The 26,063-nt window shown below is 34.2% G+C and overlaps 1 protein-coding gene across 1 annotated transcript in view; it reads right to left on the bottom strand.

The window, feature by feature from the left end:
- BTBD9 (BTB domain containing 9) overlaps window positions 1-26,063 on the bottom strand; it is a 125,385-nt gene that overhangs the window by 93,106 nt on the left and 6,216 nt on the right. The window contains exons 3-7 of the mRNA XM_026844895.1: window positions 25,275-25,485; window positions 23,807-24,170; window positions 22,463-22,727; window positions 20,221-20,440; window positions 16,067-16,186 (exon numbers count right to left, since the gene is read on the bottom strand). Of these exons, the coding sequence (XP_026700696.1) occupies window positions 16,067-16,186; window positions 20,221-20,440; window positions 22,463-22,727; window positions 23,807-24,170; window positions 25,275-25,485 (1,180 nt within the window). The remainder of the gene's footprint in view (window positions 1-16,066; window positions 16,187-20,220; window positions 20,441-22,462; window positions 22,728-23,806; window positions 24,171-25,274; window positions 25,486-26,063) is intronic.

The following is a 26,063-nucleotide window of genomic DNA, read 5'->3' on the forward strand; positions in this document are numbered from 1 at the left end:
CCCCCCCCCCCCCCTCCAAGAATGACATAGCATATTCTAATTAAATGGTGGCAATAAAGCTCACAGAATTCTTGTATATTTCCCTCCTACATTTAAAATTAAAAAAAAATAATAATCTGCTACTCAAAGTGAAAGCACAAGTGTGTTTCAGATTATTTGGGTAAGAATTCCCCATTTTTGTTCTTGCTATTGGTGTTTATTGCTTTATTTTAGCTACCCACTGTAATCTATTAACTCTTATGTAGAATTTTGAAAATATTTACCTATAATTATTATGGAAGAAGTCTACTCTAAAACACCAAGTCTGAATACCTGAAACATCATTCACAAGAAAATATAAACCACAAAAAAAATTATTTCTTCCCCAATAGTGACATTAATTTGTACATATTCCTCTTTTACAAGCCTTGCATCATTAAGATGAGACATGTTAGTCTATTCCATCTTCATGGAACTTCAGCTCACTCAGTGTAAGAGTATTTTAGCCAACCTCAATGAAACCACTGTATTAACCAGGGTGGAGCTTATTAATAACTGAAAAACTGACATGTTTGTACATAACCTTCTTGACCCATAAATCAAGATAACTACATATTCAACACAGAAATTCTCTTTAAAAGAATAGGTGTGTAGGAAAGCTCCATAGTACTGTTGAGTCATTTCTTCCAGCCAGTGTTTGAAGTAGCACCGACTGGCTTTGAAAATCAGAAACTGAGAGGAAGCAAACCGAAAGAAGTTTAGAGGACCACAGAAAAAAAACCCCTACTCTCTCATATAAAAAGGCCACTAGACATAGGAAAAACACCACAGAGAGAACTAAAAAGCTCAGTCCCTTCCTATCAGCCTGATCCAACTCACCTTGTATAAAAGCACTCTCAATTGTTTGTGACTCCCGTGGTGACCTGTTTTCTCTTAAGTACCGCAACTACTTCCAATAAATTCCACAGTAATGACATCCAGTTCCTAATTTTAATACCCAAAACAAATTCTTATCTGCATGAATGAAATAAAATACATAATTTAGCTCCTTATGAAGATATAATTCACTAGAATCTAAAATGAAGATATTCAAGTCCAGTTATGCCTGAAAAAGAAAATAATGTAATTTTCCAGTTATACAGCTGCTTTCAGAATTCTGCCTGAAGGATTACACTCAGCAGTTACTCAGCTACAAAATATTATTTCTTTCCATAGATTCTGAATACAAACTATTAAATCGATTAGATCGATAGTAATTCCTCCCACCTGCACTTAAGGAATTGATATAATGACCATAACATTCTCATACTGAAACATTGCCTTTTTAGGTAATAGAGAAAGGCACAAATATATTCAACTTCTTAAACTGCATCACGGCAGCTGCATACAATGTAAGCCACAAAGCCACATAATAAAGATTAGATTATGAATTTCACTAAAATGGCAATTTTATATAATGGACCACTGAACTTACTTTAAAATAAAACAGGATAATGGATGTTCTTACTGCCTAGATGTCTCCTTCTCCCTCCAATTTATTTTTTAAAAAATGTAACCACTAAATAAATTTGGTGGTTTGTCTCTGAACAGTTCAAACACTGGTCATCCAAAGTACAAAATGAGAAAGAGCATCAAATAAGTTAAAGCAGAGTAAATAGCCAGAGAAGATATATTTCAAAATCAGTTATTTTTAAAAGATTTTACAAATGATACACCAGTGAAGTCCCCCAAATGCTCAAGAGGCTGCTTAAGAACAGTACTTCCTCTCACTCTCCCCCACCTCCCATAAAAAATGTTTAAATGCCATCGTCCCAAAACACACAGAACAATGCATCACATTTTTAACTGAGGTACAATAGTTGCCAAAGCTAATAAAGGAAACAGACCAACTTGGGCAGACACTCAGTTTGCACCCTGTGCATTGCTTTAAACAATTTTCCTTAAACTGTGATTTGGAGGATTCTTTAACAATAATTTTTGGAAGAACATGCACTAAACAAGCTTATAGTACAGAATAAAATGTTCAGTCATCTCCCCTGTTGCTAAATGCCTTTTTAGATTAATTTTAGACATAAATTAATATTGTGTCTAAAATGTACCTTTTGAGAATTCTAACTCAGAAATTTTTATTTAACAAACCTAAACATTTTGTAAAGTGTGGGATAATTCAGCAGACCAGTCATAAAAAACCCACAAAAAACAGATTTTCCCCAAAATTCAAGTATCTCATCTCAGTCACCTTGTTTCTGATGACAAATACAAAACAACCACAATACAGAAACAAATACCAGTAAAATGTAGAATGTCCATTGCCCCTTGAATAAAAAGTGTAGACTCATCAGCATTTAAAAGATGAATTTCAGAGTCCTATCATCTCCACAGATTACCAAATACAAACCTAATCACTCTTCTGCCAAAGCACTCATGTTTTCTCCTTCACACTTGCCTTATCTAGTGTAGATGTATGATGTATAGAAATCCTAGGAAGTTATCTGAGCAGACAAGCCATCCCATCACCTCTATTTCCTACCTACATCCCCTCTACTTCGTTTGTACCATTTCTTCCCCCTCAAAAGTTTGTGACGCCCGTCTAAACTCAGAGCACTGTTTCTGAAAATACTTTCCAATAGTAGGTTTTTTTCCCCCAATATCAAACAGTATTTTCCTGAGCATAAGTCTTACCTGCACCCTCCTGCCCTTGTACTAACATTGCTCCAGAGAAGTATTAACCTACTCCATCACATGCATACCTTAAATTTGTAACATGAACGCTCCTAACAAGGAACGATTCCCAAAGAAAAGAGGAATTAATCACATCATTTAGCTGCAGGCATTCAACTTGCAGAGCTATGTTGTAGTAACAGTCACTTGAGGTTCCCAACGCTATCAGTTTATATAAAAAGACTTCTCTACAAGGCATTCAAAACACGACATTTAGGTTCATGCTCTCCATCAAGCTCTGGAAGAGGTTCTCTGGTCTCTATTAATTATATGTGCAATGTAGCAAGATTAGCCTCCTCCAACAATTTGTGTTAGACTGCATTGGCCTCCAGAACCTCTTTGCTGTGAAGTCAGCCAACCTTTATCCTTGTCAGACTATTTCTGGGAAACATTATACAGTTCTGTGATGTAACAAATTTGACAGTAGTGGTCTCCAAAGAATTCTTATGTACCAGAAAATTGAATATCTAGCAGCATACTTTTTTGCAGAGCATCTCACATGTCACATGAAAACTCAACTGAGCATCTGCACTTCTCCAGCATTCAAACTGGTAAGAAACAGATACACAAGGAAAACTGGATTAAGAACCATGTCCTAAATTTTTCATTGAAGTCTTAGTAAAGGAAGAATTCTTAATAAATAACCAGTTATGGAAAACAAATGAACTGATTTTTGTCTAAAAAGAATGAATACTGGTACATTATTTTGGCATATTATTCTAAACCAAACTGTGAAAGTTAGACTTGAGAAACACAACTATAATTTCTAGAAGACAGGTCTTTTCTATCTACTTTGCCACACTTGTCAGCAAGGCAGAAAGATATGGCTTTTGAATGGTCAGAAAAGTTTCATTTTTATTTTCTTTGCATTCATATAGGTGATAGGGAAAGTTTCAGTGGCTGCAGATAATTTTCCTGTTAGCTTGCTTGTGTATCACCACTACAAACCCCACAAGCTCAACTTGCATATGGCACTGTGAACCTTCCACAGATGTCTCATTCTCTACAAAATGCCAAGAGACTGTTGGACAGTTGCAGAAACAAAGTATTCTAAATATGCTGTTGATCTCAAACCTTATTATTATATTTATTTCCAGACACGTGTGGAGAAAACCAGTTAGATGCTAGATGCAATGGTGCCAACACACAGCCACATGACAGGTGACAGTAAAGAGCCTTTAGTATCTTCCCAGAAATCAGGTGATATGTAGATGATTCAGACGAGGCACAGGAACTACAAACTTTCCATCACACAAGGGATAAAAAGTGTTTAAGAAGTCTGAAAAAAATAATTTTCTAACAGTGAACACCAGTTTCTGTTAAAATGGTGAATTATATGTCTTCTGTGAGAGTATGGTGAACCCCTTTTTCTTGACTAATTCAGTACTCATGAAGCTGTCTTACTACTGTTGATATGAGGAAAATGAAATGAGGAAGATTCTCTTATTACTAATCTGCAGTATGTCAATCCACATCAAGAGGATAAAATACATTTATAGTTTCTAGTTTCACCCTGGAGTGAATCATTTCAATTTCATTCATTTTCACTCCAAAGAAATAATATGGATTTGCCATATTGAAACAATTTGTTTCCCTTTTATTTACACACTTATCTTTGAAGGCAAGATGAAATATGACACAGGAAGTCATCTCACTTTACAGCTGTTATACATGCTTTATAATTTACTACAAACTGGAATCATCAGCCATAACATCTTCCAGCCCTTCACCTTACTCTGATCTACCGAAGTTTTAAAATCAGTTTTCATCTAAATATACATTAAATCCTTTCCTTAAAAAAAAGGGGATGAAATACAATCTGAATGGGAACAGCAACTATGCATACACATATACACGGTGTTTTACCCAGATTTAGTTTTCCTACCTATTAAATCAAAATTAAAAATACTCTTGTAAAAATGCAAAGAAAAAGTAACCCTCACTCTCCAAACAAAACATTAACACCACTAGTTAAACTAAAAAAAAATAATTAGAATTGGCCAACATCAGTGAAAATCTTCACAAATACTCATTTACAGAGAAAACTGTCCTGTTACTGATATTGTAATAAAAAGCCAAGTGCAGTAATTCTTAGCAGTGAATTTTATCAGATAAAAACCCTTATTAATATGCACAGAAGAACATAACTGCTGTATGGAAACACCCTAAGGCACAGTTAAGATTGATTGTATGCCTTAATACTGTGTACTCATAATTTACTCCTAATTTTTTCAAATGTCCAAACACATAACATTTAAACTCTTAATTTCTAGACTCTTAAAAGCTTGTTACAGAAACAGTAACACATTATTTTCTTTTGAATTAATTGCTCTTTTAAATAAAATTATTTTTAAACTCTATTATCCAAATTTTGATGGCATAAAGAGCGAGGGCGTCTGATAAGTTAATGTGAAGATGAACATGTAATGTCAAATCACATGGGAAGTTAGTATAAATCACCCACACACAAATCCTACACATTTGAAAAGTCAAGTCTCTCAGACAAAACTCATGTTCTTCAAACTCATAAGGGCTTTTCAGAATTTTTCCAGTCCAATTTAATTGTAACCACTTAAAAATAAATCTGCAAAACAACCAATTTCCTCCCCTCAATTCTACATAGGAGGACATGAAAGTAATTATTTTAACTTCAAAATGGTTCACTCACTTTAAAGGGCTATAGTTCTAGTTATTACTAAAAAAATCATGCATGCTCATCCTCCTCCCCAAAATAGATAGTGCATAGCTTAAGAAAATCCCCTGAAAGGTTTAGAGTAAAATTTTGGGGAAAAGAAAACAACACACCCACATTTGATTTTAACTTCTGAAGTCTATCAGAGAATTAATCATTGTAAATAGTGGATCAACTTCAACCGAACGAAATACTAACAAATCTTACTTTTTAAAGCTTTAACATAGGAGTTCAACAACGCTTCAAGTGTCATGCAAGTCACACAGTCAAGGAACTGTGAGAGCCAAAGAAGTTTTAATTTGCAAAATACTGTCAATAAGAGTCATGAAATGTATAATCTTGCTTCTGGGATAATATATAATCTTGCCTGGGAGTTAACAATCCTAGATTCTCGTTATTTCAGTCTCCAAGTCTGCAGATGAAAGTAAGGTTTTCTGGGTAGTCAAATGCCAGTGGATCACTGAAATATTGCACATCACTGGGAAGAGTGCTGAGGACAAAATAGTGCTGTTCTGTCACTCTGTAACAGCTTGGTGCACCCATTACTCAAGTGCTTGTGTACAGTTTTAGTCTCAACACCTCAAGTAGTACATAGTAGAGTCACAAAAGGTACAGAGATCACCTAAAATCATAAAAGCAACACAGTAGATGGAATCAAAGAGGTGATAGTTGAGAGGGCTATGCTTGACATTCACAAAATCTTAATAAGAGTGGAAAAGGTGAATGAAGCATTGATATTCCCCAGACTCCACAATAATGGAACTAGAAGACAAACTAGTAAAAGAACTGTTTAAACAGATAAAACTATTTTCTTTATTTAGTGGCAAATGAACTGTTGGAATTTGCTGCCACTAGAAGCTGTGGAAGCAGTAGGTAACAGCCTAATCAGAGAAGTACCTTAGATAAACAAATAGACAAGAAATTTATGAATGTATACGAACAGGATCAGAGGAGTATTAGGCAAATGAAAGAGAGAGTATGGCCAAGCTCACAGGCTCTCTCTCTTACCAGCAGCTCCTGCTCTCAGGGTCAGAGACAGGACACAGGTTGAGGTGCCCCTTGATCTGACTCAATAAGGCACTTATGTTGTTAATGAGAATGCAGCTTGATTAGCCAAGTTTGCAATTTGCCATTAAAAGAGACAAGATAATTTAACTGAACAGAATACAGATTTAGAAATCAATATTTAATACACCTTCCATCACTGCTGTTATTCCCCAGTAAAAGCAACAAAGAAAATGGTATGAAGAAAGGTAATGAAGCCACTACTTTACTGATCACTAATGATGTTACTTACAGTACCTACAAATTCCAAGATCTTCATTACATTTCCAGTGAAGTATGGAAATATTTGTCCCAATCTTACAATTGAAAAACAAGCATGGAAGTATAAAGCTGTAAAAATTACTTTGTGGTAAAAATGAAAACCCAAATGCAGAATCTTTGTGTTTTACAAAGACCATTCTTTCTCTTATAAGACTACAAGTAATAAAATAACTGCTTGCAGTAGCAGCCTGAAAAATGATAAAACACACATGGTTTTCCTATAATTATTCCTGCTGTAGAAACCACGATCTTTTAAAACATTTTTCAATTGCACTGATTTTTCTTTTCTGAACATGTTGTATTACCTGTGATCTCTCTTTTCCATTGCTTTCTTTCCTTCACTCACTCATTTCTGTCAGTTGAAGATGCTTATGTATGCTTTCATATGTCTTATTTCCTATAAATTTGATTCTCTATAGCACCTAATTTATTAATTTTTATTTATTAGTCTTTTCAGCTTGTTTTTTAATTTTCCATTGTTTCTGTCCTATCTTCTTCCATACCAGGAGGTGAATATTCCTTTCACAAAAAAAACTATTAGAATATTCCTAGAACAGAAAACTATTTAAAAGCTCATCAATTGGAACCATCAGCCTAATCATCCAAATGAAACTGAGACGAGAAAGAGCAAGTACAGTCCAAGATTGAGAAGCTTAAGTTCAACACCAGTTCTACAAGCTTCTTTTGAGAAGAAAAGGAACACTGAATAAAGCAGTTTACTTTATGACTTTACCATCCATACACTGATTTATAACTTTAAAAAGTGCTACATGGAGGGTAACATGAGGTTTGTGAACAAAGAATCAAGTTTGACCACAGACAAATTTGCTTTACTATAAAATTCCTAACATCATCCAAATTATTCCAAAATTGAATCTGGCCTAGTAGTGGTTGACAGATGGCTTTATAAACTTAGAAACTGAAAAGTGAACCCACATCAGTGTATTACTTGGTTTTACATATACAATTTGAATATTCATAATGTGTAATTGTAAGCATGGTACAGTGTTCCAGATATACATCAACAAACCATGCCCATTATCTGCTGAGAAATGGGGAAAAAAAGATAAATGCTTTGTACAGTGGGATCAAACAACTTCAACAGATGGCCATCACTGATCAACAAACTAAAATAAACCAGAATTCATACAAATTTGGCCAAACAAGCTTTCCTTTTGTAAAAGCCTGTCTTTGGAAATATATATGGCGAATTTTCACAGTTAATTTTAGCTCTTGGGAGTGTAACAGAAATCACAGAAGAGGATTTAAAGAAAAAGAGTGTTGAAGATGCCTTTTAAACACAGATTTGTCTTATGCAACATCAACTATAAAATACAACTTGGTGTAGAATTATTATGAACAATTTGATAATTTAGTGTTTAGATATATCTTTATGTATCACTGTCAAGATGAATAACTGCTAATAATTTTCACCTATGTCAGATCTCTCTTATGAGGTGAAACAGCTTGAAAACAAACCGAGAGACAATTTACAGTTTAAGAAACTCACAATGAATACATCAAGATTTAGAAAACATAGAAATTCTAACCATAATAAGAAGCAGGAGCTTTTGTAGTATGTCAAATGTGAGAAATAAGTAATCTGGATCTCTTAAAAAGTCAATTGTTTCTTCTAAACTATAAGCCAAAAAGTAAGAATATACAATACTTTCTTATCATTCACATGCAACAAACTGGAATGTTGGGTGGGCTCTCACATTTCTCAGGTATTTTTATACAAGCAATATTGACCCCTCTACAGATGCTTTTTCAGACAAATATTCATTTCTGGGATGAGCTGTCTGGCAGGTTGTCATTGACAGCTGAAATGCACACTAGCTTTTTTCTTCTTCCTCAAAGCAGAATTGGGCTCTTTAGGTTAGAATAACTGAAATTGTTATGGCAGAGAAGGAATTTGAGGCGAAAAAAGCTGCCTTGATAAAGCTCTTTATGAAAAATGTTATTTATTATGCTTGTAGAAAAATGAGCTTCTATATCACTAGGACCACATTTGGAGCTGAAATTAGAAGTATAAACTTAAGATCAAAAGTATACACAACCTGAAATGAGGGGATTTAATCAATAAATACTCTGTCCCAGACAAGGTAGTAGCTTTCTTAATCCTGTTTAGATGATCTACATTGTTTGAAAAAATTTGAGACTATCACTTTACCTTAGGAAAAGAAAAAAATGTCAGATTTCAAAAATCAAAAAAGATATTTAAAAACAGATAGAAAGATAATCGAGCAGGACCTAGCCACTAAAATGGAGACTTCAGGAAAAAATTTCCTTTTATTTCACAAAGTTAAAAAGCAAGGTATTGGAAACATACCAATAAACACTCCTCAGTATGATCACCTTCTACCAGAAAGAATGATTAGCCCTTCTCCTCACCCCACTCCACTGCCCCACCCCCCCAAAAAAAAACCCAGAAAACTTCATGCCTGCAGGGAAAACTGATTTGTGAAAATAACATCAGTGAAAACCCTCAAAGGTCTGGAGTGACATTTCAAAATTGCTTTTTTTACTCATCTCTGGACATTACATTATCACTCTATTACATACAGCATTAGAATTAGGAAAAGATTTTAAGATTTCAGTTATCCAGAAACTAAGAAAAGCTAATTTGTATTGTGTAGCAAGGTTTTGTTTTTTTCCCAAACTCTGAACATCAGCATATCTGCACAGTTAGAAATAAAATATTTACACAACAGCCAATGTTTCCCAAAGCACAGTACAAATAAAATAACTAATCAACATTAGCCTATGCAACCATTTGTATTTCTTAAGTGCGGTAACTAAGGTAAAGATGGTTTCGGTTGCCCGAGTTTAATCTTTCCATTTGCAAGAAACCCTTTTATAAGGATATTAGTGATTTAGTGAGGAAAAATTTTTCAAATGCTTTTCAGACCAACTTAAGGCCTTACCACAGTTAGGTCACTGATGTAGTAAGGTTGCATTTTAACTTAAAACACTGCTTAAAAACTTCTTTTGGATGCCCGTGTGTTTTTTCTGCCCACCACTATTTCTCTACTGGGGGAGAAGAGAGGATGCAGAATTACCTGTATAAAAAAGTCAGGGCTAAATTAGATCTGCAAACACTGCTTTCTTCTCAGTTTATTTCAAGTGCCTGAGACAGTGCTTCAACTGTTTTTTCCTCAAGAGTTAACTCCTCACTTGTTTCAACATCATCTTAAATTGAACCACATTCAGAATACCTTTTGGCAAGTTATTATCCACTAAGCTTCCACCAGGCACAGGAAAACTGCAAAATGGGTATCTACTATAGGTAAGGATGTCAGAGACCTACTGGGGCTGAAAGTGAGACATTGCTGCTTAATCAGCAGCTAATTTCAATGAGTGACTCTCCCAAGTGGAAAGAAAACCAAAATGACTGCACCATCACCAATACAAAGCACAGGTGTCTGAGGTTGCCTGACCAAGAACAGAATTTAAAAAAAAGACTTGTCTAGCCTATACTTGAAAAATCACATCTCTTCACTTGTCACTACCTGCAAAATAATTGTGCACAACTACCAACACTTCTTAGCTTAGAACTATATTAGTACTGAAACATTTACACTTATTACATTTTAATTTTTTCAATGCTCAGCAGACAGGGTCTACAATTTAATTTGTCTCCACTCAGGCAGAGGATTACAAATGGTGTGATCATTAGCAGCAAAAACTGTTGAAGCAGTGAACAAAAAACCACCCAATAACATCAATGTTTAATAAAAGGAAAGGCAAGAAATTCCCTCTACACTGATAAATACATTTAATACTTGAGTACACACCTTCTGAAGTAAAAATAATTCTACACCATGTTTTCTACAGCAGCCAAGTACTTTAAGGTAAAACACAGAGCACTTAAACATATTATACCACTAGTAATTCAACCTACACATATTAGAAAACCTCAACATTTTTCAATTTAAAACAAATTAAAAAACAGGAAAAAGATTATGCTTAAATAATGTCCCACATTTACAGCACTATTCTACAGGCATTTATCACTTATTTTCATAGAAACATGCTTTAGGGCCAAAAATGTATTCAGTAACAATTAATTAGTATTTTCCTTTGATTAGTCACATTATAATATCTCAAGAAGAGATAAGACAATAAAATAGTAGCAAATGCAGATAAAAATCAAGCCCTTTCCTCCTTCATTATCTTTTTCAAATTCTGATATTAATGGCAAAATAGCATTACATTTCAAACTATAAATTGACCTGGTCAGGCAAATACTCCCCCAATTAAAACTCAGCATCATCTAATGTGAGATGAAACATGGAAAACAAATTGGGAGTTTCCTTCTGATTTAATGTAACATCTCTCTACTTGCTTCTCTATTGCAAAAACAACAAACCAGAATGATTCTGTAAATCTGGGAAGTTTAGTACACAAGCACAACATACACTAAGGAATAACAGTTTCACTAAACAAGTTTAAACAGAAAAAAAATAGTCTTTTAAACTTTTATTATAGTGACACCTTGTGGATACATTTGACTTAGTCTGAAACCTCTCAAAATTTTTCATTTTTTTGTTATTGCTTTAACTAAATTAATAAAAATTGTGGTCTAGGACTAAGTAAAAAGATGAAGCTGCAAAACAAAAACTGAGAGGAAGAAAGACATGAGAAGGATAAAACAGAAAACAGCATTGCCCATTCAAAGATCTTTAGAAGTACTAACATTTACTTATTTGCAATTTTTAATCCCTAAAAAGAGATTTGGCTTAGAATCACAACTCTGACTGCTATCTAAATTTGAAATCTGTCCCTTTTGTTATTTTGTGTTTTTTTTTTTTAAATGAACTACTGTTGCTAACCCATAGTCAAACTGATATCCTCATGGGATATGAAAAATACCCCACAAGCAACTCTCTTATGATTTTTATCACTGATTTCTTGAAACACAACACAATTCAACATTGTCAGGACTATGGAATGAGTAAGTGATATGTAAGTTAACTTTTTAATATAATCAAGAAGATGGTATTCATTTTTTCAGGTCAATGACAGAGTGAACGGTTGGCTTGATTAACAGTTGCATATTAAACTTACTTGGAAATAGAGAAAAATATTTATTTAAAAAAACAGTAAGAAACCACACAGCAACACACACACAAACATTCTCTTCTACACTGCCTAACTATTAAAACAGGAAGCTGGAATAACTATGAACCTAAGACTTAAGAATTACATTTGACAGAAAGTTGCTTACATTATTTTCTGTCTCCCATCGTTCCTCTAAAGGGAGTCTTCAGCTCTGAATGAATATTGCTACATAAGAGCAAACAATGAAACTAGGACCAAAATAAATTCTAAATACAGTACCATTTTAAAAAACAAGAAAGCTACCCTGTACTTCCACTCTCTTATTTGTTTTCTCTGCATAGTAAATGGCTGTTCAATTTTTAAAGGTGCTGGAATAATGTCCTGAAAAGCATTTAAAAATACACATAATACAATAAACACACATAATACAATAAATGGCTTAAGGAGATTGAACTGGTCTTAAATCATTGTGGTATGAATTACTTATTTTATTTAACAATTAACAGCCAGAAGGTTGCATTTTTTAAATGCAGCTAGTGTGAAAGACGAATTTATTGCAGATTTTAAAATTGATTCACTTAAGAGAAAAGTGAAAAGTTTTCAAAAAAATCAAACAAAAAAGCAACCTGCATACATGCAAAGAGAAGATACATTCTGTCAATTTTTAATGCCCATGGAAACATTTGAATAGCTTTTCAAAACTCAGGTGAACACATTAGTTCAGCCCTTGACAGTTCTTACCTTGCAGAAATAATATTTATGTGAAACGTAACTCAAAAAGGCAACTAACCTTGCCTAATGTTACAGGACTCATATTCCCTTCATAATCTATGTTTGAACAACTGCTCTAATGTATCAGACACAAACAGGCTGTCCTTCAACAATGTGTACAGAATCTGGCATGTTCTACTCCCTTGCTTTGAAAAAGTATGTAAATAAAAACCACCCAATAATCCTAGTCTCCAATTCTTTGTTGCTCCTCCAAACATCATAGTATACAGTGATGCCATAAAGCGCTCTGAGATAAAATAAACTTTCTTTAAAATAAAAATCCCAAACCACTACCTATCACAAAACTATACTGGTAAGAACCTGAGCTGTGAAAGACACCCAGATGATCATTGTCTTCTGAAAATGCATACAAACCTTTAAAAAAATTGCTGTGTGCTTCCCTAAGTGGTTGCTTGCAAAGAGATTATCATCTGCATTGCTAAGACAAAAAGGGAATAAATCTTAAAACTAATGGCAAGAAAAAGCAAAGCATGATGCTTGCAACGTACTCCTCCGTACCATTGTCCATGAACACGAAAATGTTAGTACAGGGACTTGTCACACTGACTCAAGAGTATACAACAGAAGCAGTGTTGAGGAATATGAAAACATAACTAGATTTGGATGTAAAGAATGTGTTGATTAACCTAGTGCTAATAAATATGATTTGCCAAGTTACATTATAGTCTTCCATTAAAAATAGAAACACTTTTCAAATGAGGTTTTTTTCCATTATCTGTTGATAATCTGATAACAATTTCTTTCTAGACAGAGCATATAAAACACTTAAAACATATCTGCCCTTCAATAAACATGTATGACTTATCAATAAAAGTAGAATATCAAATATTAAAAGAATACATTCTGACAATCTCATATTAGCTCATATTTTAAATCTGTGCTCGTAACACTGAAGGTCATATATTTTTAGATGACAAAAAACTGTTACATATTTTAGGATTTCTTTCTATGTTAGTATCCTAGAGACAACTAGTTTAACTCATTTAAGCAAATAAAACTACTTTAAATACATAATCACAAAAACCTGAAATTAGAGTCAGAAGAAGTGTTTAGTATTCCTTTCTTACTTCCTTCTAAACAAAATATTAACTAAAAGCCAAATACTAGTATGTATCTGTACGTAGCTCCCTCCTCCACTCCAAGCCTCTCTTACATAGGTTATCTGGCCCAAACCCCTGATCAAAGCAGAGCCAACCTTCAAGTTAGACCTACTTATATTTATATAAAAAAACAAATACAAAGTTCATAAAGTGGAACTCCTTAAAAATTTGTTAGCAGTTTTAGGTCTCTATTTACATTTTAAATATCCTTTTCTTCTTATTTACGGGAAAAAAATAGGTAAGAACAATAAATTATAGCTGCAGTACTTTTGACTAGCAAACATAATATAATTTAGGTTTCAATTCACTGATGTAAAGAGAGATTATAGAACAGCCTTATCTAAACTACACTGAATTATTATGTTGACTCAACTGAGAACTCATATTGCCTTAAGGTTACTGCTCCTTAACAATAAGTACTCATAAACTTATAATGCTACATGACTTCTCTTCAGCTCTTTCACTCACTCTTCAAAGTAGCTGCACCTCCAGGGAATTCCCCACCACTCCGTGGATATCATAACAGAGATTTATAGAAAATAACAGGTTTATTGGAGATCATGGAGTAGCACAGGAAAAATTAGAGGACTATGTCATAAGGAAATCTGTGTTGTAGTAGTACCTGGACAACTGTATACTTCAAATATCTGCTAAAATAAAACTGCAAGCGAAGGTTTCCAGGTGTGCTTCTGCATTCATTTAAGTGGATAATACATAGCTATGCATACAAAAACAGCACATGAAATGAATTCCCTCCTGATAATCTGCTCCTCCAATAGTGGGCAAGTAATTTACACAGGATTAGGAGATCACTGGAGAGCTAGAATATATAAGAGGTCCTTTTGTGCCAAAAAATGAGTTGGGTACCACCTAAAACTCTGGAATAACCTTCTCCCCTCCACTCTTCCCTCTCCATACTTTCAGGCAGGGCTACAAAGAGCCTTCACCAAAACGGAACCATGATGCTCCAAAACAGCACACACACAGATGAAGACAGCTGAGGTGGGGGATGACAAAGAGATAAAATGTTGCTGCAACAGAAAAATCACTTTTGGACAAGTCTTTGGATGAGGCCAAAGAATGGTTGCCCTTTTGAAAGAAGATTAAGGAAAGTCCTACTGTAACACCCTAGACCTCCTCAAATCTTCTTGGTAACATGACAGAAGCAAAACCGTTGTGCTTACTAACAATCCATCCACTTTACACCAAGTTAAGGTCACACACACACAAAAAATATATCCCCGGAAAATGTAAAACACCTACTAACTCCACGAGGCATTTCATCACTGCTGGATGATTTATCACAGATACCTCTAAGCAAAAATTTGTCAGATATACACACAAACTAAGGGACAGCACCAACCATTTCAGAAAGAGAAAACAGTAAAATCAGAATCATAAAACTAACAGGGAAAAGGTGAGAATGTATTTGTTTATGTCAGGAAAAATAAACTTCAGATCAGTTATATTTGGTATGAACTTAGTAAAACATAAGGAGGCTGAGAAAGTTATCTGAGGAGACACACACAAGTGACACACCAGACTCTTTCCCCATAGATACAACTTCTTGCCAGCAATCCCATGCTACAGAGCAGTAACATCAGAGAAAGAGATCATTCTTTGGGAAAAAGAAAGCACTTCCCCTCCTTGAGGATTCCGAGAGTTGTTCTGCTGATTAAAGTTTGTGTCTAGAGCATAATTATTACTATACAGGGCATTTCCTCTTTGGGTCTATGACCCAAAACCTAACGATGATAACATCTTTGGAATCTACACAATGTAGCCTCTCTATCAATGAGCTTGATTCAGTTTTTGGATAAGGCAGCTTCAATGTGATTATAAGCTTTTTCCACAATTCCCAGCACCTAGAGTAAAAAGACATCACCACCTTAATAATGATTAAACCCATCTAGCTGCTCTGGTTTACACAAAGCATTGCTCAAACCTTATTAGCCCCAATTCTCCCTTTTCAATCTTTAACAATTGTTTAAAACACGCTTTCAATGAAACAATAGAAAATATTTAAAAGATATGTTTAAATACATTTCCAAGTTCTATAGCAACACATTTTAAACATTTTGGCAGTCAAGGAATGATGTTTACTACTGAGTGAAAAAAACAAATCAATTGTAAGAGGAAAAGTGAGTATGACAAAAAAAAAAAAAAAAAGAATCACAGTTTTCAAAACAGGATACTTGCAATTTATCACCTATATTTATAGCAAAAAAGCATCCATCAAGATAGACAAATGTTCTTTTTTTAAGATAGCTAATGAAAGTTGTGTATATTATACATTATCAGAAATACATAATTCATCAGAAAAATCCAGCAACTTCTCCCGGTGTCTACATTATTTAATGACAGCCATGCTACATTACATTGATGAACTAACCTGCAGACACGGGCAGGAAAATACAGGTTCTGCCAGGACCGACAGAGGTATTTAGAGTGATCAATAACCCGAATCCAGTCTAACTCGTCCATGGACACCTCAATGTAGTAGGAATAAGATCTGTGGATTGCCAAAACAACCTGTTTAGAATACAAGCAGCCACATTTCAGGTATTAAATGTCACCTTTTCTTCTGGATTTTCAGTTGTTTTGAAAAGAAGACTATTTGTTCCTACCCACAGACCTGTATCTAACATACCTAAAAGAGATCCCTATTTTCAAACTAGCTTTGAAAATAAATTCACATGCAGTTACATTAAGATATGTTTTCAGAATGACTTAAAACATCCTAAGATTCACAATGTGCAGTAATTAGATGACACCATGGTCTCTCAAAAAATGCAATGGAGACTTTCAATCCAAAAATAATAATTTGTATTCCTTCTGCATGGAATAAATCTAAACCACCAGTGAAACAGTTATTATTTCTATTCCCATATCAATAAAGAAAAATAAAAAACATTTAGCAGATCAAAAATACATATTCAAACCCTTCACTTGAAAAAAACAAATTTATCATAGTTTTCTCACTGATGTTGTTCTTTACTTCTATCCCTTTCAGTTGTTTATGATACATTAAGCCTGTCACTACTTACATATCCCAAAATTACCTCATAAAAAAATTTTTAAAAAAGTGATCAAAAGAATCTGTGTCTTCCTCTTGTTTATCAGTTATGTTTAGCCTATAGTTTGCTGTTAGGAGAAAGAAAACTCAAACTAATACTTAAAAGCCAGAACTATTTCTGTATTATACCTACAACAGTGATACACAGAAAGAAGTAGGAACTCCACCTGTGGATCAGCAAATCGTAAAATATGTTTCAGAATATTTTTGCTCTTAATATATTGGTCTGCAACATTCACAGGCATTTCAACAGGACCATGTTAGTACTTATCCTCCTTTCACACTGATTTTTAGAAGAAGAGCTGCTCTTCCAGAGTTCTACATGACACTTTTTGTTAAACATTAAATGCTTTATTAGTATTTCCAATTTTCTGCTAAGGACTTAGAAGGGTAGGTGTCTAAAGTGGTATTGTTTAAAAAGTCTTAAAATGCTGGATAACACTGTTAATACCAATTTGTGCACTTAGAAATGTAAAGCAGTCTAAGATGTCAGTCGCATAATCAGCTTTCACATTCACACCAACCAGATGTGTAATATTCACAGCCCATATAAATACACTGTGTTTTAGCAACATTATTATTACTAGTTTATGCATATTTAACTGAAGTAGGCTCCAACATTTTAGAGTTGAGCATTTTGGATCCAGAAGTTACTGTCTGTCCTCTGTGTGGTAAGAATTTAGGGGTTCTCCCATCACCATTGTTAGAATAATGTAAATACGTAACCAACAGACCACATGCTATTATTTTTTTGTTTTCTGAAGGTACCAAGCAAAGAAAAAACTATCTCAAAAATATAGTTCCACTATCATAGACGACACTATGCCTTTTATTTTTCTTAAGGATAGCATCTTTTTTGGAGAGCTAATTTGGACAGCTAGTCTCCTTAGCACTTTCACACCTAAAGATCAATCTGTTAATAACACCTCTAAACCAGAGGTGGAAAATATGCCCATTAGTTTGTATTTGGTTCTCTTAAGAATTTACATCATCTATATAAAGATATCCATTAGACCAAAGTTAAAATGAATGAGTAGTTTAAAAAGATGTTCAACAAGAATCCACCATGTGCTCATACAGTTGCTAAAACATCTTTTGGAGACATTATTCAGGTATCCCATGAGAAAGATGCAGACAAGTGGCTGGTAATTCTTACACTAAAAGAGCATAGAGGTTGGAAAGGATTTGTAGAAAAATCGAGGACAATCTTAGAGCAAGTTCCGCAAAGCCTTGGCTGGTAAAGTTCTGCATACATCCAAGGGGTGATATCCATAATCTCTCTGTGCAAACTATTCCCAATTTCAACTACCTCATTATGAATTATCTTCCTAATATTTTAATAGGAATTAATCTTGTTGCTTGTGTCCACTGCTCTATGCCCTCTCAGCACACAGCTGTAAGAGGAGACTGGCACTGTATTGTCTATATTCTTCCATTAAGTAGGCAAACACAGCATTAAGTTCTCACTTCTATGTCTTCTCTTAAAAGAAGAAGTTCTTTCAGTATCTCCTGTACATTGTGTCCTCAAGCTCTCACCATCTTGGTATCCTGTTGAACTCACTCCAGTATCTTATACTGAGGAGCCCACAACTGGACAAAATACTCCAAATGGTTCCTTTTCCATTTATCTTAGACAGTTGAGCTACTGGGGGAAAAAAACCTGACAATTCAGGTACTATACCTGATAAGAAGCAAAAGAAAGTCCAACAGCAAACTTTTCACAGAAAAACAAAAAATTCAGGATAACACAGGAACTAGATACTAAACCACTGTACCCTCGGTATTTTACAGGGACAAAAAACTCGAGAGGTCCACCTTGTCTGATACTCTGCCAGCAACAATCATTTGTTCTACAAGTTTCAGAGAAAGTGCATAGGACACCAAGCAACAGATATTTTTTTAATAAGCTGTTCCAAGGAGAAGAGTTTTTCCCTAGGTTTCAGCAGCTTTTATGGCTTGCAGTTGAGGGGCATTTTCCTAGTTACTAGCTCTCTAAAAATTGCTAGGGAACTCCTCATTATTAATATAGCTCTAATACTTATCCAATTTTTTAAAATTGGTTGATAATTAGTTTAGAAATTTGGTTGATCTTCTGGGACAAGTAGTATAATATTGTATGAAGTAGTTCCTTGTAGCTTCTAAGTTTTACTTTTGAATCTTCCCAAAAGAAAGAGAGAAGCATAAATTTCAGTTGAACTGAATCAGAAGTACTTGAAACAACAGCTCAAAATTAATGCAGTTTGTTCTGAATTATTAATAACTGAAATTATTTTTTTAAAAAAAATCACTCAAAAAAAAAATCAATAAAACATTAGTACACCCTGTTATAAAAATAACACAGCTTAGTTAAGAAAACAAAATGCAACCCTTGCATTTCTAAACTGTTAGTCTGCATGTAATATAAAATTAATCTTTTATCATAAAAGTAATAATGTGTTGAAAGCATAAGTAGCTTATTTTATTGTTTTTAATAGAAAATTGCTTATGAATACCTGCATGAGCTGTCTACTAAACAGTAAAATCTCTGTCATGGCAAGTTATAAAACTAATATACTCAATATGTCTGATAAAAAGAAGCTCACAATTTTCCTACTTAAGCAGCCACTCAGTTGTTCAAATATGCATAATTTGATCTTTCATACGTTCCATAATAAAGTATCTGAGCATAAATTGGCTAAGGCATCTATGACAGCTCATACTTCACCAGTCCCACCATGAAGTGGCTTCTAATAACTACTGTAGTTAGTCAGTAATTCACATTCTAAATAAATATTAATATCTCTCAATTATTGTCAGTGTGGTATTTCTTGACAATTTTGTTACATTTAAAAAATCTGAACAAACATTCCTTCAGTGTCAAGGGGAGGTTCAGACAGGACATTAGGAAAAAATCTTTCACAGAAAGAGTGGTCAGTGGAATGGGCTGCCCAGGGAGGGGGTGGAGTCACCATCCCTTGATGTGTTTAAGGGTCGTTTAGATGAGATGCTGGGGGATATGGTGTAGGGGAGAACTTTGTAGAGTAGGGCTGATGGTTGGACTCCATGATCCCAAGGGTCTTTTCCAACCTGAACGATTCTGTGAATGTAAATATGTAAAAAAACATGGCTTCTGCAAGAGAACTAGAATACTGTTTTTTAAACTAAAATAAAAGCACTTGGAAACTAAGCAGCAAATAGAAAACAATTAAAACAATTTAAATTACATAAACTTTCATTAGTAATATAAACTATTTAATGAAGACAGAAAATACATTGAAGTATTATGAGGTAGTTTAGTATCACAAAATACGGTTTTGTGTGTGAGTAACCCAACCTGCATTTAAAAACCCAGTATTTTCAAATAAAACTTGTCATCTCCAACACTGTATCATGTTGTTTCTATGGAACATTTTGATGAGTATTTCACACTGATACATTATTACCAATACAAAATGCATTACCGTCTCTTTTTATGTCAACTTGGCACCTACCGACTGTCTCTGTCCCACAGGAGTATTCGTATGTGGTTGATTATTGATGGCTGGCCTAGTTTGATTTCAATTCCAGAACGGCAGTCATCATCAATAGGGTGTCGAGAGAAGCCATGATCCAAGTCATAGTTCTGAGTATCCCCATCTAATAAAGCAGACTTCAGCTCTCCTTTTACAACCTGAGCTCCATACTTCATTGTTGCAATATTTTCCCCTGGTACTAAGAAGAAAAGGAAATAATTACTTATTTTTTTTACACTCTCATACTGCAAATTAGATGTTCTGAACATCAACTGTATTAGGTCAGAACAAAGATTTACTGCCAGTATCCTTTCTTGGCCACAACACACACTCAAGAAAAAAAAAAAAAAACAACAACAAAACATGAATACAAGAAGAATGGCATTTTAGAAATTTTGATTCTTCCATTTCATTCAATGTTTCCCTAGGTCTTTTATGGTAATAATAATTAGTGGTAATTTACTACTATGTACTATCCATATTCTCAGCCCCCTTCACGATTTTACAGAATTCTATTGAAACTTCCTCATTCAATCATAGCTTTCCTCTTGGTTTTAAAGTTTTGGTCTATTCACACTCTTCTTGTGATCAACTCTCACCATACCTCTAATAATTTTTTACCCTTTCTTTCCCATTTTTTTTGTTCTAATTTCAACTGGGTTTTTTGGGTGGGGTTTTGGGTTTTCTTGAAGTGGAAGGAAAATAAAAAAAAATCACATTAAATGCTCAAGATGAGGATGCATCATGAATCTGCAGGGTGGTATAGACAGTGGTATAGCTATACAAACTATTTCAATAGGTATACAAGCTTCCTGTACTCTACAAAGCTAAATGAACCTGAGTGAAACAGGAAACTTGGTTGCTTGGGCTTTGAACCCACACAGTAAAGCAAGTTATTTATGCCACCATTTCACATTAATAAACCCGTTACATCCCAGGAACAGATGTTCCAACAAGATTAACTAGGGATAATGATCCCTAACTCCAACTACAAAACAATATATTGGTGAACCACCCTGTTAAAAAGACATTTTTAACAGTCTTGACGAGAAACCCTAGAAAACGTGATCTGAAAGCTAAGTGATGAAAAGCTGCCTCTGAACTCTTCAGGCAGGTTGGCAACAGATGTATGATTTTTAACAGGATGTTAAATTTAACATCTAAAGAACAGAATTTGAGCGGTAAAATGTTAACTGCACTGTAGTATATAAATTGCTCAGCTATGAAATTGCAAGTGGTCATCAATGTTTCCATAAACAGCAAAAGTCCCAAGAACATGAAGTAGTACTAAACCATCACAAATTCAATTCTCTAAAAAGCTGTGATTTTGCCAGTTTGAAATTTTTATATTAGAAGCATACTGAGACATAAATATGCAGAAAAAGAAGTCAGAAAACACCATTTAAATTTTTCAAATTTATCAACTGCACTGTCAACAGAATGCTTTGCACGACAAGCCTTTAACAATATCTTAATATTAAACTCATATGTTTAAATATTAATATCTGTAACTTCTAAGAGAGAACAAAGGGGAGATGCAGCTCCAAGAAAGCACTTATTTTCAAGGCTCATCATACATGACTGACAGACTACAGTGCAGGCTCTTAAGGAACATTTAACTTTATTCTTTGCTGTGGGGCAAATACTCTGTAAATCACACAGTAGATAATATCTTTCTACAGCTCAGTGTTAGATATTCTTGTTGAATTAACAGAAAGCACAGACAAAAATCAAACAGAAGGCTCCTCACACTTTTCGGGCTTCCATTAATACAATCTTGGAAGACTTGTTTATACTATTTGGGCAAGCATGTAATGAGTAAGAGAAAAATCAAAAGTAGTGGAGAAAAGATGAAAATCTTTATGAAGTAGAAAACAAGTCACCATCAACATAAAGCCATTTCAATATCATATAACCTGCTGCAAATGCATTTTTATTTTTAATGTATTTGCAAAAGCTTTTCCATTAAAATAGCACTTTCTCTAGGAAAACACATTCTTATTACAACATTCATGTTTGAGCAATATCTGATACACAAGGCAAGAAAATATGTTGCCTAATATTATTTGAAGAAAAGAAATGGCAATAGCAGTACATAAGATATTATGTAAGCTTTTTAAAACACATAATAGATAAAAACTCAAAGCACAAATTAACCATATCCTCCAGACAACTATAGTAACTAAACGAAAAAGAAACAAACATAAAACCTGATACTTACTTAACATGCCCCTGTAGTTGAGGTCCATGTCCCGACTCTCAGAACGAATCTTAATGGCATCTAGGATGGCATCAGGTGACAACAGTCCGGACGGTCTTACGACATTTAGTAGTTCTGTTAGACTCATTAGTGGCAATCGTACTGCTTGCATGATTTCAGCATGGTTTTCCTTGGGGTTATGTTTACACCAATTCATTAAAGCTTGAAAAATGTCCTTCTCAGGAGCTGCAAATGAGTCCCTCAGTACAATACTTAGAAGAGCAGACTGGAAAAGAAAAACAAACAAAACCCCCCAAATAAACAGAAACAAAATTAATTAAAAAAAAAATAAAATAAGGTTAAAAAAATAGGTATTTTAACTTGTACTTATTAAGATATTCTCCAAATAAGTGACTACCTGAAACTCTAGCTTTAGTTACTTATTACCTATTATTTACGTGATAGATTCTCTAATTCTTGCATATTACAAACCCACCAGGAGAATTAAGTCAGAACTGAAATGTGGAGAACTATTCAAATCAATTTAATTCCAGTTACTACTTCAAATTTACTCTGAAATACAGGAAGTGATTTGGGGATTTGGTAGAATAGTTCAAAGCATTCCTTTAAACTTGGGCTGGTATAAGAACACAGATGAAAAAAAATAAAGTGTGGCTTGGAATCACCTTTTTAAAACATTTCTAACTACTTCAGACTTTACCCCCTCCCTGTCCTCCCCTTCTCTCTCTCTTTTGGTACCCACTTAGAATCAGCAGGTAAAAATTTCAGTGGCTCTTATTCATGTAAAAAAACCCCACTGACTGTAAAATGAGAACAAGAAGAACTGAACAGCATTTTGATTTTCACTTAGCTAGCAAATTAATTAAGAGTTTCCCTAAGAAAAAGATAAATCTCATATATACCAGGACTGGCTATGGCAAAGATGTCATAAAGTATGCGCTTCCTGATAAAGTCTGCTAATTTCTTTATGAATAACATGCTCTCAGAGCTCAGATTTAATGAACTGTGCATGATAGTCAAATTATATAATTTCAGGAACAGCTGAAAAAAGGCAAAGATTAAATTGCCTGATCCCACCTTTTATAATACTCCATCAGATTTACTATAATTAGCTCTACTGACTGGTCAAAATTAAATACCTAAAAAAATCAGGACAGATCACCAGGATTTTCAGTTCAATTTGGCTTGAACTTTTCCAACTGTCACAGTTCCACTATTATAAAATGATACCTGTTATCTAAGTTATAAACTCGTATTGGTGCCCCCATTAGTATTTTATCATAAAGCTGCATACAGACTAAAATTAACATTCCTGGGGGAAAAAAGTGCAAACAAAATATATACCTTAGAAAGTGACAGGAAGCCTTCGCTGGAGAGCACCTCCTGGGCATTTCTATCCATAAACATACAGCACATACAAGTTAATTTGGGAAGGGAATAAAGACTGGCAACATCAAATGTCATACAGACATTCTGAATATTAAGTATTGTGCAAAGATACTCAGACGTGGAATCTTCCAGTTCTGGGAACCCATATTTATGTGCTAGGCTTAGGAAGTCTAGGAGAACCTCCTCTTTCTCATCTCGTAGTGTAGCACGACCAGTGTAAATGTATTTCAACAGCATGGTAAATGCTTCTGCTGTGGTGTCCTGAAGAGGAATTTCTGCTTCAGGCTGAGATTCTCTCATTCCACCATACAATAATGCTCTATAAGGAAGATAAAATTTGATAAATTTATATCCTGATAAAATCCAGGCAGAAAATAGAAAGAGAAATGAGCAAATTACTATTTACAGCAAGAGGAATACAAACGGGATATGGTTTAAGAATCTACAAAAGAAAACCTCTTATACTTGGCATTTAAAGTGCAGCTCTACTCTGAAAGCAGCTGCACAAGAATAATACTCTAATGTGTCATATTTTTTATCCTACACAACTCTCCACCTGAACTTTGAACATTAGCCTTCAAAGCAGAACTTTGAAAGAAAAAAGAACTTTGAACTCTTACCTTTCTCTTTTTTGTTTTTAAAATATAGCGCTATCAGTGAGAAAGGAAAAAAAAAATGAAAAATATTCAGAAAGCAAGTCAATAAAATAGTTCACCACTATAATAGCAGTGGCAGTTTAGCAAATCTCAGGATTCTTGATCCTCTGTTTCCTTCCCATAAAATCCAGCACATGGCAACTGTGATGAAATTCTGAATCTTGAGAAAAATCAGAGCACTCACAATTATTTTTTAAAATACAGTAGACAGTTTGAACACAATTTGCATACACACTGTCCTTTAGTTATCATCTTATCCCTCTAACAAAATTAACTGGAATATTATCAGGAAGTTCTATTAATTACATTTAGAATGAAAAATGCCCAGTTCTTAAAAAAGATGGATTAGTATTATTCCTAGTTGTAAAATACATATCCTAACTAGCCAGACCTCTTTAAATACTCAATTCCAACACAACAAAATTAAACTTTCTAATTGAGTATATTCCGTAGAGGCACACCATCCATACTCTCAGAAATCAAAACAATTTTACGGCAGAACTTTTGTGTTCTGAAGTTATCTTCCTCTTGAATTTGTGAAACTACCTTGAAAATCCAATTTAATGAAGGTCAAAAGAATAACATCATGACATGGTATTTATCTTTTTATATTTGGACACAATGATTTGATGCGCTGGGAAACATTCACACAGAAAAGGTCACACTCAATGGACAGATGATTACACCCTGAAAAGTTCATAGAGAAACAATGTTTATCTTATCTGCATGAAAATTTCCTGTAAGCTTGACAAAAAGCTATATTTCACCTGAAATAATGGCACCTAGCAGCCAGGATCACCCTGTGTGCAGGAAAACGTTTCTTTTCTACAATAAAGGTAACGTCGCTGTATTCTTCACCATTCATCAGAGCACCAATGTGCTCAGACAGAATGTGAACATGGTCAATCTCACCCACAGCTGTGTAAGGACGAAGTGGATGGCTGTTACTCATCTTGGAGGGATGGTGATACTGGTAGCCTAAAGGGAAAAAGAAAACAACCAGAGTTATAAAGGGCACAAATATTAAAAAATGGCAAAGATCAAGCTGTAATTACAAAAAAAGTGACCAGTGTAAATCACCATATGTTACAAGAAAAATTAACCGACGGGCTTCCTATTAAAGTTCACTTACAGCAGGACTTGATGTAGCTTTCATCAACAATTCTAGCTGACAGAAAATATTTCAGAGAATTCTGTCACCATGTTGTTCTGTCAACCTATTTACTTAAAATAAAAAGCATCCAACAAAAGGAATTAAAATTTGAACAATTTTAAAGTTACCATTAGAAAGCATTAAAATGCAAATAATTTATAAAGAAAAATAATTTGACCAATTAAGCACAGTCTTAACTCCTAAGTCTCTACTAAAATCAGTGATGAGTGAAAATGTCCACGTTTTTGCAGAACTCCAATCAACTTTCAGAACTGGGAGAAAATAAACAACTGAGATAATATTTTAATAAATAACAGACAAAGTCTGTCAAGGAGCAAAGCTTTACAATGTAAATTCAATTTTCTTAACTTTTTCACTCAGTTTTCTGGATACCTTCTTGTTC

Source organism: Athene cunicularia (assembly GCF_003259725.1).
Source record: "Athene cunicularia isolate RWA chromosome 3 unlocalized genomic scaffold, athCun1 chr3_part1, whole genome shotgun sequence".
Lineage (NCBI taxonomy): Eukaryota > Metazoa > Chordata > Aves > Strigiformes > Strigidae > Athene > Athene cunicularia.